The 17,626-nt window shown below is 44.8% G+C and overlaps 1 protein-coding gene across 3 annotated transcripts in view; it reads right to left on the bottom strand.

The window, feature by feature from the left end:
• Positions 1–23: 23 nt before the first annotated feature.
• The window catches only part of LOC121590738 (Kv channel-interacting protein 1), a 32,230-nt gene continuing 14,627 nt past the window's right edge, over positions 24–17,626 (bottom strand). For 2 of the 3 annotated variants that reach the window (XM_041910666.1, XM_041910667.1), the window contains exons 3-7: positions 6,207–6,848; positions 5,557–5,626; positions 5,408–5,478; positions 3,775–3,969; positions 24–3,697 (exon numbers count right to left, since the gene is read on the bottom strand). In XM_041910666.1, coding sequence (XP_041766600.1) covers positions 3,572–3,697; positions 3,775–3,969; positions 5,408–5,478; positions 5,557–5,626; positions 6,207–6,362 — 618 coding nt within the window. In that variant the 5' untranslated portion in view covers positions 6,363–6,848 and the 3' untranslated portion in view covers positions 24–3,571. The remainder of the gene's footprint in view (positions 3,698–3,774; positions 3,970–5,407; positions 5,479–5,556; positions 5,627–6,206; positions 6,849–17,626) is intronic. The other variant, XM_041910668.1, reaches the window with a different exon arrangement.

The raw sequence follows: 17,626 nt of genomic DNA, 5'->3' as shown, positions 1-17,626 counted from the left end.
TGAATCTATTTTCTTTTTTTTTAAATTATTATTTGCCTCCTTATGTTTGCGTTCAGTGTTGGTGCAGCGCGATATCGCTGCAACGCGAATGCGTATTACATGTACGAGTGTTTGTTTGTTCATATGTGTGTGTGTGTGTGATTTTTAACAAATGGTGCAAAAACAACCGTATGCAATGTGTGTGTGTGTATGAATTGAGTGTGAGCAAGTTAAAATGTAAATTTACGTGACGATCGTTGAATGGAGCAGCCTCGATGCTGTGTATCTCAGATAATTGACAGAATGATTTCTCGTTTGTAGCATTTATGTACGTTCGAGCTCTGGTATGTGAGGAGCATCGGTTGAAATGTCGGTCGTTTGGTAGGAAATCGTGTTCCGTTGCTTTCGGAGTGGAGAAGAGGAAACAAAGCAAAATGCATCATCCTCACCCAACCCAGTACCCAGGTTTCAGTACAATGTATAACAGTTTAAACGTTTACGCTAGAAAAATAGAGCTCATTTGAGGTGTTTGTTTTATACAGGCATTGCTGGCGTCGATCTGCTTCCCGCCCTTACTAAATGGCTTCTCGAAACTGAAGTGATCAAATGATCGTTTTGATTGTGTTGGGTTGCGATATGGGATTTTGATTCTAAGTTGTGTGTGTGTGTGGTACGGGATGGGGCAGAGTAGTACAATCGATCACGTGTGATCGGCTTTAACAATTCCAGTTTGATTGTAGATGCTTTCCCGAGGAAAAATTGCAATGAAGGTGGGTTTAATGTATGCCTGGCACGGTGTTATGTCTTGTAAGGAGATTCCCAAAACAAACGTTTGGTATGATAGGTTTGCTATGCATAATGCAGAGATTGAGGCGTTTTGTCACGTTTGCCAACTATCAGCCTGAAAGTATGCAATCTGTATGAAAAATGTCTCCTATCATAGTTAACTGTCGCACATTTAGCCAGTCTCAAGCCTGGCTATATCAAGATGAGTTACAGAATGGCCGGCATTCTCTCGCAATCTTTTGATGGCTTACATATTTTATGATGAAACACATGAAGAAAAAACGATACTTTACGATATGAATGATTCACACTGCATAGTGATGTACTTGTGCGTGAGGGGATGGCAAGAAAGGTAGTTTGTGTTTTGTTACTGGGTTTAGTTTCCATAAAAATGTAGACACTTATGCGCAGCTCTATGTATCTAAAGGTTCGTAACGTTAAGTATTTACCCACCGTTTCCACGGTAGAAGCAAGCAATCCGGGAGTGAAGGGTGTGGGTTTGTTATTATGTCGTTAAATTGTCTTCAACGGCATGCTATTAACAGTTCGGAGTTTTTTGTTTGTTTGCATTTCCTCTGGTACCAGAATCCTGCATTTTCATTTTCAGATACGATCACGCCGCTAGTGTATGTAGTTAGCTCCGACAATTGATGTAAAAGTCCTACGATGCACTAGAGCTTGCGTTGCGTCTAGTTAAGCCCTGTTTTCGTCTAGTAGCTGAACGCGTTCGTATGCTATAGAAGCGCACACAAACGCTATTCTGTTATACACCCTATATAGTACTTAGTAAAGTGTTTAATATTAGCTACACTAAGGAACACTGTCATGCATTTTGCGCTTCTAATGTACTATCTCTTCCAATTGCGTTCGCACATTACCAGTTCTTGCAATAGACTCTCTCTCTCTCTCTCTCTCTCTCTCTCTCTCTCTCTCTTTCTCACACACACACACACACACACGCACGCAATACCATGAAGAAACATCCATAGAAGAGATACTGATTAACGGATACGAGATTCTTCAAACGACGACTACCCGTTCGTTCGCTTTCGTACAAGTACATCGGCTTACCATGTGCACGCGTTCACTCTGCGTCGCGTCGTCTTAAGCTAATTGATTTTAAAATTACTATTTGATTTAAAATGTATCTCGTGTCAGCCTCATTGCTCGGTTGTGCACCCTTTACATCGGTGATGCTGGGCTATTCGTTTTTGCCACATTTCCTGCACGTCTGCCCTTCCATTCCGACCTCCAACCCATTAGTTCTGCGCTAATCTTCTACTTGCATACTGGCTTCGGTTATCCCTACGGGTTGACTTATTGGTAGTATTTGGTGTTATGTGTTAGTTTCCTATCTTACAATGTTGCTGCTGCTGCTTGTTTTGTTAAATTGTTTTTGGGTGGCGTTTGCTGTGGAAATGTCACCTACTCCTTCAGGGCAGAATCTCGTTCAATATCAATTCTTTAGCACACATGAGACCAGACAGCAAAAACATAGGGTTAATTTGTTAATACTGATCATATTTGTTCGTTCGACCGGTGTTGCACCGGAAGTGTCAGATGTGGGCGTATGGTGAAGCACTGTACATGGCTAGTATGATTTGCAGCATGTGGAAACAAAACAATAACAGATCCGTTGAATGATGTTAGCTGCCTATGAATTGAAAAAAAAAAAATGCAGGAATCCGCACGTCCACCCACCAAACAATGATTCTGATGGCTTCCTACTCATTCAACACTACCTGTAAACGATTGTCTATTGTCAACTAAGCTGTTCTTTACACCATGAACTGGATGTAGTCATTATCTGGTTTTCCTGCATTTGTCTGCATTCTATCAACACACTACGCTGGGTATACAGCAACAGCTACTGCTAGAAAGGGTATGTTGCTTTGATTATTCCAACACTGTGCACTATGCTCAAAGCGGCCCTAAGTCTTCCTAGAGACTATGAACGAATGTAGCTCGTCTGCTGCTGGTCTACTAATCTCAATACCTACCGTTATTGTTGTAACGCTCTCGGGACCATCGAGTAACGCTGCGCTACATTATCGCTAGTTCCTTCCATCGGTACCAAAGAACTAATAAACCCAAATCGATTTACAAATACAAACTAGCACTTCAAACAAAAACATGTTCAAAACATCTTGTCCGATCACCTGCAATTGCGACTCGGCACGGTCACGGTTTCATTATTTGCCTTCTTTTTCATCTTGAACTCTTTTTTTAAGTTAGTGTCTTATCAACATAACGTTATTGCTTTCGTAGGTGTGTACTGGAACGTGTGATATGGACCGGAGCACTACGGTGCCAAACAAACCGTCCGGAATGCAAATGGACGGGTCGCCAACGATCGTCTCCCCCGGGCTTGAGTGAGCGGGAGGGAGAGCGGGGACACTTCGAATCGAATCGAATGCAAGCATTGGAAGAAATGGATTATTTATACTCGCTCTACACAGATGCGCATACCATACCGCAACGGGACGATACCAGGCCAGAAAATCTGACCAGAATCTCTGACTGGTGATTTTGGGGCTAGTTTGGCTATCGGTGAGGTTGCTTTCCTTCCCCACCCGGCCATGGGTGTTGTAGTAAAACTTAACCATTAACATGCTCCAAGTGCAGCCGATCCATCCAGACAACTGCACTAATGTTCCGAGGGCACTGATCCATCGTTTCGCGCGCTGCGTATCGAGCACGTGACGCCTTAGATCAGGTCCTCTTGCCTGCCTTAGAGATGGATTAACGCGAATCGTTCGAGATCTGGTTTGCGCAAGCCAGCGTAGACGCTTTCGGTCGACGGTCATCAAAGACAGTCAAACATTTGCAGCGACTTGGTGACGACGTCATCCTTCAGACAAGCCTCCAGGAACTCCTCGATCGTGATGATGCCGTCCTGGTTTAAGTCTAGCTTTGCAAACACTTGGTCGACCTGGTGGGCATGCGAAGCACAAGCACAATTAGATGGGGTCTTTCAGGGAGAAAGCAAAACAAAAGGTTGAGCATTACCTGTTCCCGGGCTTTCCGGTCGTCTTCTGGTTGATGCGGACGGCGACCCATCAGCTCATGCACGGCCAATACAATTTCTCCCAGCTCGCCACGGCTAATGCAGCCGTCCCCGTTGATATCGTATAATCGGAAGGTCCATCGCAATCGCTCGTAAACGGAACCACGCAGTAGCGTGGATAAAGTCACTAGAAGATCCTGTAGGGGGATAAGAAAAGAGTTAACTATAATTGTTCTGGTACAAATCGCCTGAAGGTATGCAAATGTTATTACAAATTGCAGATCGAACTGCAGCAACGTGTGATTAGTTATGCGTATTGCATAGTTTCAGGCTCGGGGGTTTACGGTACGTATAGAATGATTGCAAAATCTAACAAATAGTCTGAACTATGTAAATTTGTACGATTATTTGGAGACAAAAACAACAGGAAGCACAGTTAATAAAAGGAAATGTTTGCTTGCCACGCTTTTTGTCCCAAATAGTTCCATCCGTTGCAATAATAACGCTCACAAGGCAAGTGTTTTACTACAACGGCGAAACAAATTGCATTCAAGCATGCAAAAGTGACTTGAAGGCCCGGCCTTATTCGCCAGCACCATTGTGTTCATTAATATTCGTCAGCGGACGACCTCGGCATGGTACGGTATGAAGAGTACGGAAGCTCACCATCACGGAAGTGACTTAAGTGGCGTTAATGATATTCATTCGCAAATAAATAATAAAACTCAACGATGAAAGTGAGAAGCAGCGAACGAGCGCCGAATCACAGGGAAGCATAAACAAACACACCGAAGTGTAGAAAGCGGGCAGAACCGACAACAACAACTACCGTCAGACACGGGTTCGGGGTCACTGGGTAGAAAACTAATTACGCTCATAATTATGGGGCGGGAAAACTAGCTCAGTCTCTCTCTCTCTCTCTCTCTCTCTCTCTCTCTCTCTCTCTCTCTCTCTCTCGCTCGCTTTTGCTCGCCTTATACCGTCGATCTCCTATAACAATCACTCTCTTTCGCGCGAACACACTCACACTCGTTGTCTTTTGAATCTCGGTCGCAAGGTTGCAGGACGGCGCCCGAATTCCTTACGGACTCCTTAGTGGCACCGTGCACGGCGCCCCGGTACGAGCGCTACAATAATTTAATTTTCAAACCCCTTATACTGTCCGCAAGACCCACCCGGCCGAAATCGGGCCAAACGTGCTGGCTAAACGTACGGCTGAATAATTAATTGGTGTTAATAGCCGAGTCACTTAAATCGAACTTTACGCTCATCCGTTCGGTTTTACGTGGCACGGGCCGGTCGGTGGTTGAGCACGCACTTCCGCATCAAAGCAAAGCGTCCGGACAACCGGTACGAACAGTGCTGGACCGGCCGAAGAAGCCAGTCCAGCATTGGGTTGCGTGTTTGGGCGTAATTTTGTGTCGTGCAAGAGTAGGTGCGTCCATCTTTCGGGTGAGCATGAACGGCGTGTGCTTAAAGTGCATTGGTATTGCGTGCGGTGGATGGGATTGGAGTACGAGCGACACTCAGATTTCGGTACGCCGGGCTAATGATAGATTTGGGGTACCCTGAGAACGTGTCGAAAGCCTACGCTACATATCAACGCTAACGGTACACGTTTGCGGTGGCACTTACCCGGAAGGTAATGGATCCGTTGCAGTTGACATCGAACGCTTTGAACACGTAGTGTGCGTAAAGGCTAGAATCTGTGAACGAGAGGACGAGGGTGTGATAATGGCAAGTGTCAGCAGGTGTGCTGGTAATTAGGGCCGTAGTTGACTTACTACCGTGGGGGAAAAATTTCGCATAAATATCCTTGAAGCTGTCCTCGTGCACAACCCCGTCCGGGCATTCCTGTTGTGGATGGTGGAGAGACAGAAAATGATGATTTTTAGAAGTAAATACAAACTACAGAAAATATTCCCCCCCCCCCCCAGATCCAGATGCCACATGAGGTCTCTGTCTAAGATGTTGGTTGATTTATTCATGCGACATTAGATGGGTTTCGTGAGCGAAATTGCATAATTTTAGGCGTTGTTAGAGTCGAGTACAATGTATGTCACGAAGGGAACGTCGTGTAATCGTTCTCGTATGAACAAAACGTGAGCAGCATCCATATGCGCTACGACACAAATATATGATTATTTTCAGACCAGCTTTGTTATCAAGAAAAGCGCTTTTGCTGAAAGCTTGCCTTAACCATTTCTATTCTATACACTCTTAACCGCTCTCTGCCCCGTTTATGACCAAGTGCTGTGGGCAGTTTGTATAGAACGTCTAATGCCATGCCTCTTGTTATCATTTCTGCTCTAATAACCCATCATGGTCTATTGTCTTAATAGCGTATTTAGGCTTAGAAGCGTACACCGTACACAAATTACAGCACAACAATGACAATAACTACAGTGGGTTCCTTCCTTCGAATCACACTTACCGTTTTGAAGCCTCTGTACATGACCCGTATCTCCTGGCGGGTGAACTTGGTCAGCCGGCAGAGATCCTCGAGCGCGACCGGAATCGGTTTCGGTGCCCGGGCAGGCTCTAGCTCGTACACCACCTCCTCGATCGGACTGTCCGGTGGGGTAGCCATCTTTTCATTGACCTTAAACGAGGTGACCGCAGCAGCGAAGGTTCCGGTTGCACTTCCGCTTTACTGAGCTGGTTGCGAGCGATACTCCGTCTTGGGAAGCGGACGAGATTGGTTAAAACTTCCCACGGGCTTTTCTCTGTGCTTCACTCCGTCATGTGGTGCGGACAACCGGATCGGTGTGGCAAGATTTAATAATTTTAGAATCGGTTTAGCTTCTTACACTGAGTCACATTGGCTTTTGGTTTAAAGTTCAACACAGTTTGTTTAGTTTTTGCGTTGCTTCGACTGGTTGAGATGTTGTTCCATGCTCAGTTAGATGATGTTGATTGAGTGCTGCTTTGCCGTTGCAGTGAGGATGTGACCATTTTGAAGACTCATATCCAATGTTCCCTACGTCCTATGATATGGTTGAGAGACATTTCCCTTTGATGCTTTATTCCAGCCTTTCTGGCTTCAGTGAGTGAATAGGGATCCTTCGATGTATTTCTGTAATTAGAGGAAGAAAAAGAACCTATAAAAACACCTTTCATTTCCATCTATTTGCTGTCTAACAAAGGTCATGTACGCTTCCACAGTGTGTCAAGCGCTGTGGAGCAAATCAGAATTCAAATCAACATAAAAACGCTTAATGAGTACCCAACCGCAAACCATCACATAATGAGAACCGTTTTGCACCAGCTTGAAGTAACGGTCCCCTCCCCGGAACCCAACCAATACCGTCGCCCTCAATTGAAGCCAATCATGATGAGAAAAGCCTACTAATATTCTGGTGAAATTAGAATTTATGAAAATGATTAAATCTGATTGCGAAACCAGAAAGCCTGCCTGTCCGTTTCGTGCCATTTTCCCAGTCGGTTGCCAGTCTCGGCGTCCGGGGACCGCGCCGAGAACAGATTAAATGAGAAATTGAGTTCACTTAAACTGAGCAGAAGATTTATTACGGCAAAAGCTCATCAAAACGTAAAGCACCAATGTGCGCCCGTCGGACGGTTTCCAGCCGGGCAGCGGCGTCTTGGTAGCGTCTTGAAAACGTTTCAAGTTGATGCTAAACTGGGCCACCAACGGTCACGTTGCCTTGGAAAGGAGGAAGTGTTCTTAAACGAGCTCGAGCCAGAATGAGACCCAGCTTTATATTACAGATACAAGTTTTTTTTTTCTTGCAGTGCAGCACAACTCTTATGAAAAACTCGAACAGCAGCGGTACAAAGTTGTACCGGAACGTTTGCCAAAGTAGAAGAGCGATCTTTGAGTGAAACGATGTGGAAGCTCAGGTTCACTGGTTCCGTGTCTTACACACACACACACACACACACACACACACACACACACACACACACATACTCACCCATATAAACGTCATTGCCAGCAAACATCAAGAAATACTGTAATATGTTGGAAAGATTCCAACGTTCCCATTTTCATTATGCCAACTTTTTGGCCGACTCGGGCAGTGGAAGAGGTGTATGCCACGGTCACACGGGCAGGAGCGGGTTTTCGCTTGATGAGGCACAAAACCGAGCAACTCTTCCCGAAGTTCTGTTAAACATTGCCAAAACACAGGCCACAAATCTACCGCCCGGCCCCTTTCGTCCACACACGGTGTACAGTGTGCGGCTTTTTGCGATCAGCACAACCTTTGGCTAGAACGCTTGATGTGAGCTTGATTTTAATTGCAAACATCGACAGCCGCCGCCGTGGAGCCTTGCAGGTTGGGATGGGAGTACAATCCACTGCTTCTACTGCCACGGGAAAGCAAACGATTTGTGCAAAGTGGCGACACGGTTGCAGCGGCTTTTGTGGGCCATGCACGGGCGGCACGCACCAAACCCAAACAAGCAACGGTGCGTGGGACCGCTCCAGCGTAGGCTCTAATTTCGATTCCAGTTGTGCGTGGCAGTGTACGTGATAACAACATACCAAACGAACCGAACAGATTTAGCCATTTATCATTGGTCGGATGAATGTCAGGTTCGTCGGGATTGGCTGGTGCGTCGGGATGGGCGGCTAAGGTGAGAAAGACGGGAGTATTATGCAACTGCACCGTTGGAACATTTACCACCAGTCGTTATTGGAGTGGAGAACCACGCACTGGTTAAAGGACGGTTAAAGCGAACGGTGCACCGAGCTTGAAATGAGATGCTGGTAGTGATTTACATGAAACTACATGTTACTGTTATGATGCTGCTCTCAGCCAATGCTCAGTCATGACAAAGCGAAGAGCCATTGAGCACTGGCGGTTTGATTATTGGAACGACAAAGTGGCTAGGAATGCTGGTACAGGCGTCCCCCGAGTTACGACCCCCTCGAGTTACGACGATTCGCAGATACGACGATTTTGATTTTGACAGTTGAAAGTTGTCATTGACAAGAAATTGATGCATTATTTTTTAATTTCTGGGCTGATAATCGTTATACACACATTTCCAAAGATTCCACAATTACCCTATCTTGAATATCTATATTGTGTACGGCTTTTAAAATATAATTATTACATTACCGAACATTATTTTAAATAAAATACACGATATCATAAATTCCAACTCTTCAAATTCGGTTATAAACTTAGTATTCATAGATATTCGACATACGACTTTTTCGACTTACGCCTTGCTTTGGGACATTTTTTCGGTCCCAAATACAGTCGTATCTCGGGGGACACCTGTACATTGAATAATTGAATTCTTGTTAGTGATTTGTTGAGCTAATTTTTATGCGAGAATTAATTAGCAAACCCGGAATGAATTTAGCAACCGACAATTGGTCTGGTAATTAGGTACCCCTTGCTTTCCAGGTGATTTGAAGTGATTCATGGTGCAAAGTTGTCATATATTTCACACAATGAAGTACTCGAAAAAAGCATAGAGGGGTGATAAGTATTACTTGTTGTCTTACTAGACTGAAAGGTTTCAATTCGAAATATTTCAAATCGTAATTAGTTTAGCAGTTTTTTATCATCTTTCTGAGTGAAGGAACACTTCACTTGATAGTTTCATTTGGTAGATTTGCAACTGTATTCGTTTTTTGTTTTCTATGGCTGCAAAAATATTCATTTTTAGTTTGCCGGTTCCAATCAGAAAACTCCAAACTCGTTCACGTTAAACTCGGCATAATTATTCCGAAAGGGAAAACTATAGATCTCAATTAGCACTAAGCCAACACATTAGCCACTGTTCGGTTCGACCCATTCATACACCGTTTTGATTAGTTTCACGGTACTGTGGAGCGCGCAATGTGCTGTTTTCTCTCGCAAACGTGGGCAGATTTTAATATTGCCCGTGCAGCGGCAGAAACAGAAAGGCTTTTATGTTTCCACTGCAAACGAATGAAATCCAATTACCGTTGCTTCCATTGCGAAGGGACGAAAAGTAAATGCTTCCACGGAGCGCGCAAAGGTAAAAGTTCGCGATCGGAGGAAATTCCAGCAAGAAAATCGGACCGATGGTTTGAATAAAAAAAAAGCGGAAACACCAGGGCGTGGAAAAATCGCTCGTTCAAAAGCGTTCAAAAATTGAAAATCAAGTTAAACGAACATTTCATTTGATTATCGCCGCTCCAATCCGTGGAAAGGTAGAAACGCAGGCAAGGCTGCGTATTCTTCTTTTGCGTTTTAATTTCCATTACACCGAGTGGGGCCCTGTAGAGTGCTGTCGAGTAGGGAAATCATTACCAGGACGCCACATTTGTTGGCACGACTGTGCACTTCACTGACCCGGACGTACGGGTGGCAAATCGATAATCGAATAAACGCACCAAACGAACTGGACGACCGGTCAAGGGGAGGGTCAACAGCAATGGTGTAACAAATTGCATTACATGCTGCAGAAGGCAATCTGAAAATGGTGTACTTCTTCGGTTGGTGGTTGATGTTGGTGTTAACTGGCCATAACGTGTGTGGCGTACGGGCAATGCTTTCAGTAGTGAAAGGTCAGCTGTGAACTGTGATTCGAAACGAATTGGACTGCAGGTGTCCAATAATCGGAAAGGTGTTAATAAAGTTAGGTTGTCCATGGCGACGGCTGAATGACAGGCGTGCACTACTTTTGCACTCTTACCTATAAATAGCTCATGCAGAAATAAATCATGGACTGTTGAACAATTTCATAAGAAGCAGGATTTGTATTGTCAATTGCATAACTGTAGGCAATTTTGAACAGAGAAACAAGATCATTCATTTTGAAATTTCAAGCTGCAATCACTGTGCTTGTGATGTGAGTGTTCATACGGTATTTCAATGCAACAACTCTCTAATGATGCAGTCAGTTTGCTACAGCTTCAGCAACCCTAATGACTGTGTTCCATGCCAAGCTTATTATTTTTCAGACGTTCCTTACTTGCATCAGTCCACTTTCTCTCCCTTTCTGAGGCTTTTCTATCACCTACAGTGTTGCATTCCATGCGCATGGATAAACCCTCGGCCACATAGCATTTGCATGAAAGCTTTATGCTCACCTCATACGTCAATCTTTGTCGTACATGACAACATTGCCCAAATGGCTCCCGGTGCGACAAAAAACTGTGCACTTAGGTGTACTTCAAGTTTGCACACACATACGTCAGTATTTTTTTTTTATTCTCCCTCCGCTGAGGCCCCCATATGGTTCCCATTCACCATTACCACGGGTAGCCAAAATGTACGCTTTCTGGAGCACTCGACACAAACACACACACACACACACACACGCAGGGCAGGGTAGTTTGGACACCATTTGCCGTGTTCCGGTTGTTAATGCTTTGGGATCAGTTTCGGCTCAGGTTTCGTGGGGCGACAAGGGAAACAGGCGACACGGAATGTTTGCTGTGCGCATCATGTGATTTGTGTGCCAACACATGAAGGGGGGGGGGGGTATAAAAGCGATTCGAGACCGAACATAAAACGCTCTGGTAGTGATACTGGATTGCTGGCAAAAGATGGGCAGGGCGAGAGCGGCCGAGGTTTGAGTGCATCGCTTCAAATTTGAATGGAAGTTGGACGCACGTTTTCTGCTACCGGGTTTTGCCCACTAAATGCAACCTGTGCATGGGCGTGTTTTGCACTTGATTAAGACGAACTATGATTGGAGCAGCAGGCAGCAGGAGCAGAGTGTGGAGCATGTGTTCACAGTGGTGAGCTGTACATCTTTGCGTACGCGTTACGCGGGCAGCAGATGGCCAGCAGTGCGATGCTATTCAAATAACGCTGCCAGTGAAAATGGAAGCGGATTTGCAGGACTGATGTCGTAATCACTCTCGTGACAGTGATGTATGAGATTTAGCCCGAGGAACTCATGCACTAACGAGAATGAATGCCGAGAGCAGAAAAGGTACCAATGGGAGGCCTGACGCGCACACTGTATACGTTTCCTTTTTGGTGGAAACACACTTTGTGCAATGAATGGAAATGTGGGAGAGCTGAGTGTTGAAGTAAATTGGGGATAAAATTTAAAATCCTTATCGTCATTGGTTTCAGTGTGACCGTTATTATGTTGCAGTTTGCTACAAATGGTGCATACTTTTAGGCTAGTGTTGCATACTTTGAGGCGTTCATCACAGCTGCTCATGGAGGTGTTTTATTACACGAAAATAAAGAATACATGCGAACATTTCGATGACTTATATGTGGATACCATTTGAATGATATCAATAGTTTGTAAAAGCTTTTAATCAAATAAAATGAACAATTTTGCAATCATACTCATCAACACAAACATATAAAAGCCAACAGTTAGCATGCACAGGCATTCATACAAAATGCGATTTGCAATTTTGTATAGGAAAAAAACAACACAAAACAAGAAACAGAAATAGTCCGAGAAAACAAAAACCTAACTGTCAAGTTCCCACCGGACGTAGCACGATTTACATATTTCTAATTAGAAAACTTCCAATCGCATTACACCTCGGCGGTTGATAGTATGGTACCACCTTTCGCCGCACTGCAAAAAAGGAAGCACGCAAACTTCTAGTTCGAAGGTTCATCCATCCCATTATGCATTCAGCAAAGCAGCTCGTTACGATCGGGGACTAGATTAGATAAAATGAATTCTCTTCGGAACTGGCTACCCCTACTTCCTGGTACCCTTTTGGAGAGAGTCCACAATGGAGTGTAGCGTGCGTGAAAGGGCCCTCTCCCTATGCATCCGCAGCCGAGCCACATATCATCCCCCATCCTAGCACCAACTGGCCGGCGGTGCCAAAACTTGCCCCCCATAAAGACAAAAGTGAAACAAATGTCAACAGAAGTTATCCCGGGAAATGGGAGGTGGTCGCTTAGCATAGATATAGAGCCATTACCAGGCGGGCCCAAGTGTTGCGGTTGGTGTGCCGCGAAATCGGCCAAACAAAGACGTTTGGCCGTCCCGTGGAGTGACATTATGCAAAGCGGCTGGAAGGCTTCTCCACGCAAGACGATTATAGCTGAGGTTGTTTTTGTTTTTACTGTTGTTGTCTGATGCTACGATACTGCTTTATTGTTCACACCTCGAACCCCCCGTCCCTGCCGTGACCCGTGGCTTTCCTTTTCGCCTTTTTTATGGCACATCTTGCGAGCGAACTCTTTAAGTGGGCATCGTAATGCCGCGTAAGAAGGACACAAAACCCCGGGAAACTTGTCACGGCAGTACGAATCGACGAACCGTATCATTCATCCGGTGTCCCCCCAGCAATGAGATGCAAATCGAATTCCAAGCCGTACTGTCTTTAAGCTCTCTCTCTTTCTCTCTCTCTCTCTCTCTCTCTCTCTCTCTCTCTCTTTCTTTGTAGTATATGTGCGTGTGTGTCTGGGGGCGGTTGTGGGTCGTGTTTTCAATAAGGAGTTGTAAAGAAAGGATTAAAGATACACCACGCAAAGCGTACGGTTCAGCAGTGTTGAAGGGTCATGCTGATGGTGCAATACAGACATACACGGGGCGCTGATTCATACTACACCGAAGATAAGAACGTAACTCATCCTTGGGGTAGCATATTAGCTTCCTGTTCCCTGTTGGTGGAAATCCACCATACATACAGACACACACAGTCATACTGAATGGACTGGAGCTGCTATTATTACCGCCGTGGTTCGGATACGTCATGTCCCACGGTTTAATAAGACACGCTATCAGCCAGGCGTGACCTATCACGGTGCTACGGGACCGCCGTCCGGCCGGCCTGTCAGAGCATCAAATTGGCAATAAATAAAGGTGTGCGCTGTAATAATTTCCTACCCCGTACCGGGAAGTGAAAGGCAGAGTAAAAAAGAAAATAAATGGAAATAAAACGAAAGCCTTATCCCTGCGGGCTCAGCCCGGGTAGCTCAGGCCATCACCAGAGCGTGAATCATACTGCTGCTCTGAGGCTTGAGGCGTGACCGGCGGTGTTTGGTGCTTCTCGCAACGGGTGCTTCCGAGGCGTGGAAAATATCTAAACAGTACAATAATTTTATATATGTTTGTGGAGATATTTCTATTGTAAACTATATTCTGAAAGGAATTAGAGAAAAACAATTACATTATCTGTTTGTTGCTTGCAACACTCTGGCACACCCTGTGGAAATAATGGGCCGATGGTACTGTTTTGTCTCACCCCGGCAATGCCTATTCCCACGAGCGCGTTGAGCCGTCGCCCTGCTGGTGGACGTGTTGGTGGTGTGTTCTCTTTTTTATGTGCTGTGCCGTGCACTTTTTTTTCCCCGACACCGACCTTCGCCTCCTTTTTTAATGCTCTCTCATAAGCTGGCTAATAGGGAGTCCGCCCCACCAATAGGGAGGAACAGCAGAAGCAGGGATGATTTCACTCTCTATGGCAGCGATCCACTTGGCTCGGTGGGGTTGTCCTTGCAACCCACTGGTAGCCCCGTTGTCACCAAGTTTTGCCGGTTGAGGGTATGAAAATATATGCTGGTTGACTTTTAAAGTGCTTTTTGTACACGGGCTGCTTGCTTGTGTAGCGACCGTTTGTATTGGTGTTTTATATTTGTATCGGTTGATTGATGGTTGTGTTTCTGCCGGTGCTTTGCGACTGATTTTGTGCCCTTTTTTTCTACCGAGCAAACACACTGTACAAGTATTAGCTGACCGTAACAGAATGTGCCGAAAGTAAAATAGGAATGGCACTGGCAAAAACCGATGTCAAGCTGTGGTTATTTTTTCGGAGACAGCAAATTATTTGAAATTTCAACACGATAAAGAAAAATCCACAAATCATTACGCAAGCAAATAAGGGAAATGTTGGCAAGAGGCGATCAAGATGTAAAAAAATGAATAGGTAATGATCTGATGTGAAACATTTCATCCCAGCAAAGGATCCGATATGGGGAGTGGAGGGGGGGGGGCAGCTTTGTGCCCGGCTAGGACAGCACAAAGGATCGCCTTCGTGACAAGCGAATAATGCCTTTTCGGAGGAGAAAAATTAAGGATGATAAGGATGTGGAATCCTTTCTCATAAAAATGCACACGCCCCGTGCCCTGTCACACGCTGACCGGATGCTTGCGTTTGCAGAATATTATGTGATTTTTTGTTTGTTTGTATGTGAGCTTGCCCGCTTATCATCTAACGCAGCATCAGCAGCAGGTGATGGTGTCCACAGCAGGTGAATGAAAGCGTTTCTTCCTTTCCAAATTTTAGCTGAGCTTGTATTATCAGCGGGAAGATTGGTTGGTGTACACACGGTCCGGAGTTTTGGGTTTTATGATGAAAGTTTTGACATGACACATGCAGCCCTGTGAGTTGACAGAAAATATACACGGACCCCCGGACAGAGTCTTTGAAGCTGTATGCCTAGAGAATGTGGGGGTTTTCATCCCAGAAGAAAAAAGATATTTTTTTGACAGTTTTTCGTGTAATCCGGCACAGAGACAACCGAAAAGAGAGCCCCTTAAAAAAGTGATGTGAGTTGCAAGAAAACGGAAGCTACACATGTGAACGAGCCTCACCCGTTTGGGCGTGTGTGTGTGACGATGGGTGGCGACTTTTGGTCGCATTGATGATTTATGAACCTTGATATCGCACACTGCCCATTGAAGAAAGGCTGCTTCACGTTATCTTTGTCTGCTCGTGCCAAGGCAAGAGATGATGATCGCTCAATTTTGTCGACTCGGTGTCGCTTTCGTAGAAGCACGAAACGATACCCATATCGTCATTATCGTAGCTGGATCATCGTAAGGAAGCGAGCGCGATTGTTAAAAAGTCAGCTCGTTTTCTTTATTTCTCTGAACAGTACGTTCGAAAGGGGAATGTCTGTGACAAAGGATGATTACAAGGGGTGGATGTTTTTTTTTGTTTTCATTGGAATCTTTTAGTTGTTCCGTTGTTTCCTGTTAAACGATGTTCCTTAGCGATGAAATCATTTTATCAGAATGACATATTTATATTAGAATTTAGCAATCAATGTAGTTAATAGCCAAAAAGCTCTCGCTAGCATCATTATAACGCCAATTTGTCACACAAACATTGCATACATTCAGGCGTATTTCCCTTCGGCATTAACTTAAAATTAATCTTCAAACATAACCTGCTTATTAATACTCCCAACCATTCCATTCTTAAGGCACACCAAAGGCGAATGGACCGTAATGGAGAAGAGAAATGGTGTGTCACTTTTCATCTTACCGAGGCTCACGAGTGTATCCGATAAGCCGAGGTTAAAATGTGACCGAGATAAAAGCGTCGCGAACATCACACGGCCATTATCGTGGCGGAAATTGGAACAGTTCCGGCAAACCGTGGCCTGCACGGAAACTCTACACAGGGACACACCATTGCGCTGGAGTGTGTAATGTAACGCGCGCCGGTTCCAGTGTACTCCCAGTTGGCACATCGTAAAAGCTCATTAAAAGCTTCGACAAGCACAGGGGTAGGGCACAGTGCGATGGAACACAAGCACATGTATGAAGCGGTTCGGTCGAAGATGCTTATATTGCACCCGGGAGACACCCAGGGCCAGAGATTTCGCCCGGCAAGGCAAGTGGCCGTGCGTCACTACGGCTGGCTTGAGGTTAGTCGACCGCCGGCGATCAGCTGCCAGCCCGATTCTTGCCGGAATTGTGATATAATTAAGAGCTGGTAGGGCTTTTGGACGAGGTTTGGTAAAAGGGTGGGCAAGGCCTTCTCGTAGAATACAGTTTCCGATCGGGTCGGTACGATAGGATAGACAAAAAAAAAAAGAAAGAAAGGAAGAAGTCAACGTTTAAGCCTAGCACAAAGCCTATCTCGAGTGTAATCTGCTCTGACGTCAGCCAATGATAGTACTCGGGAAAGATTGTTAATTATAATGAAATCTGCTCTTTTGCGAGGCGCAGACGAGAGGTATAGGAGACAATTGGCTGTTGATAGAATCAAGCAAGGATAATAGAGGATCATGTGAATTAAAAAGATTTTGTTGGTGAGAAAGTATTACAGCCGTTACACAATTTATGTAATGTCCTTACTAATATTGAAAAAAAACAAATCTTTATAGTATATTTTCCCGTACACATGAAAAAGATTGCGATTTTTTTTTAAATAAACATTCTTTTTCGACGCATCACGTAGCAAGAGGCAGGCACGATAAAAGCTGTCTCCAACTTAGCATAACAAACGGAGGCAAATCATGAAGTTAATTTTATTTTGTACACACCATTAAAACTTTCCTTCATCCACCAGCTGCCACTAGCACGGGTGTCGCTTTGCAAAAAGCAAAGCGAAAACAAACAAAATAACGGATGAAAAAAAAAAAATGCATGCCCTCTTTCTCGCCTCGCTAAGGTGCAAATCAGTCCAAAGTTGGTGCTGGCAGTTGGTAAAGAAAACAAGCAAAAAACTATTCCACAGTGTTAGCCTCACTAAAACACGACCGTGATGAACGCGTAGTGATGAAGTTGAGATGCAGCGCGCGACACTTGCGCGACAGGAAAAACCGGGGAAAGTTGTTTGGCGCTGCCTTGCTTCGGTTCGTAGTTTTTACACACCGTACCGTGTACTACCCGCTAGTCACCCGCACACAGTTCGACATCGAGCGCTGAAGTTTAATGTTGTTTTTGTTTGCCCATGTTGCAGCTAATAGTGCACATTTCGGGAATGGTTATTTGAAGTGGTGGTAAAGCTGGGCAAAACTTAAGCGCTACTATCAGAGCACTGACGAGAAGGTGGTGGGATTAGGGCGGCTTTGCTTATGATTTAAGATAAGATTTTGTTTGTACATCCCGTCGTGAATGTTTCGTGGGTGGTTTTTTTACAGAAGTTTTGTTTGTGCAAGAAAAATACTTTTTCTTTCTTTTCAGATGGATCAATAAACCGACATGAATGTGAACGAAAGCAAGCTGGTGGTAGTT

This window comes from Anopheles merus, chromosome 2R, assembly GCF_017562075.2.
Source record: "Anopheles merus strain MAF chromosome 2R, AmerM5.1, whole genome shotgun sequence".
In the NCBI taxonomy this organism is placed as follows: domain Eukaryota; kingdom Metazoa; phylum Arthropoda; class Insecta; order Diptera; family Culicidae; genus Anopheles; species Anopheles merus.
Note: the sequence above shows the minus strand (reverse complement) of the source record. Positions and strands in the feature narration are given on the sequence as shown.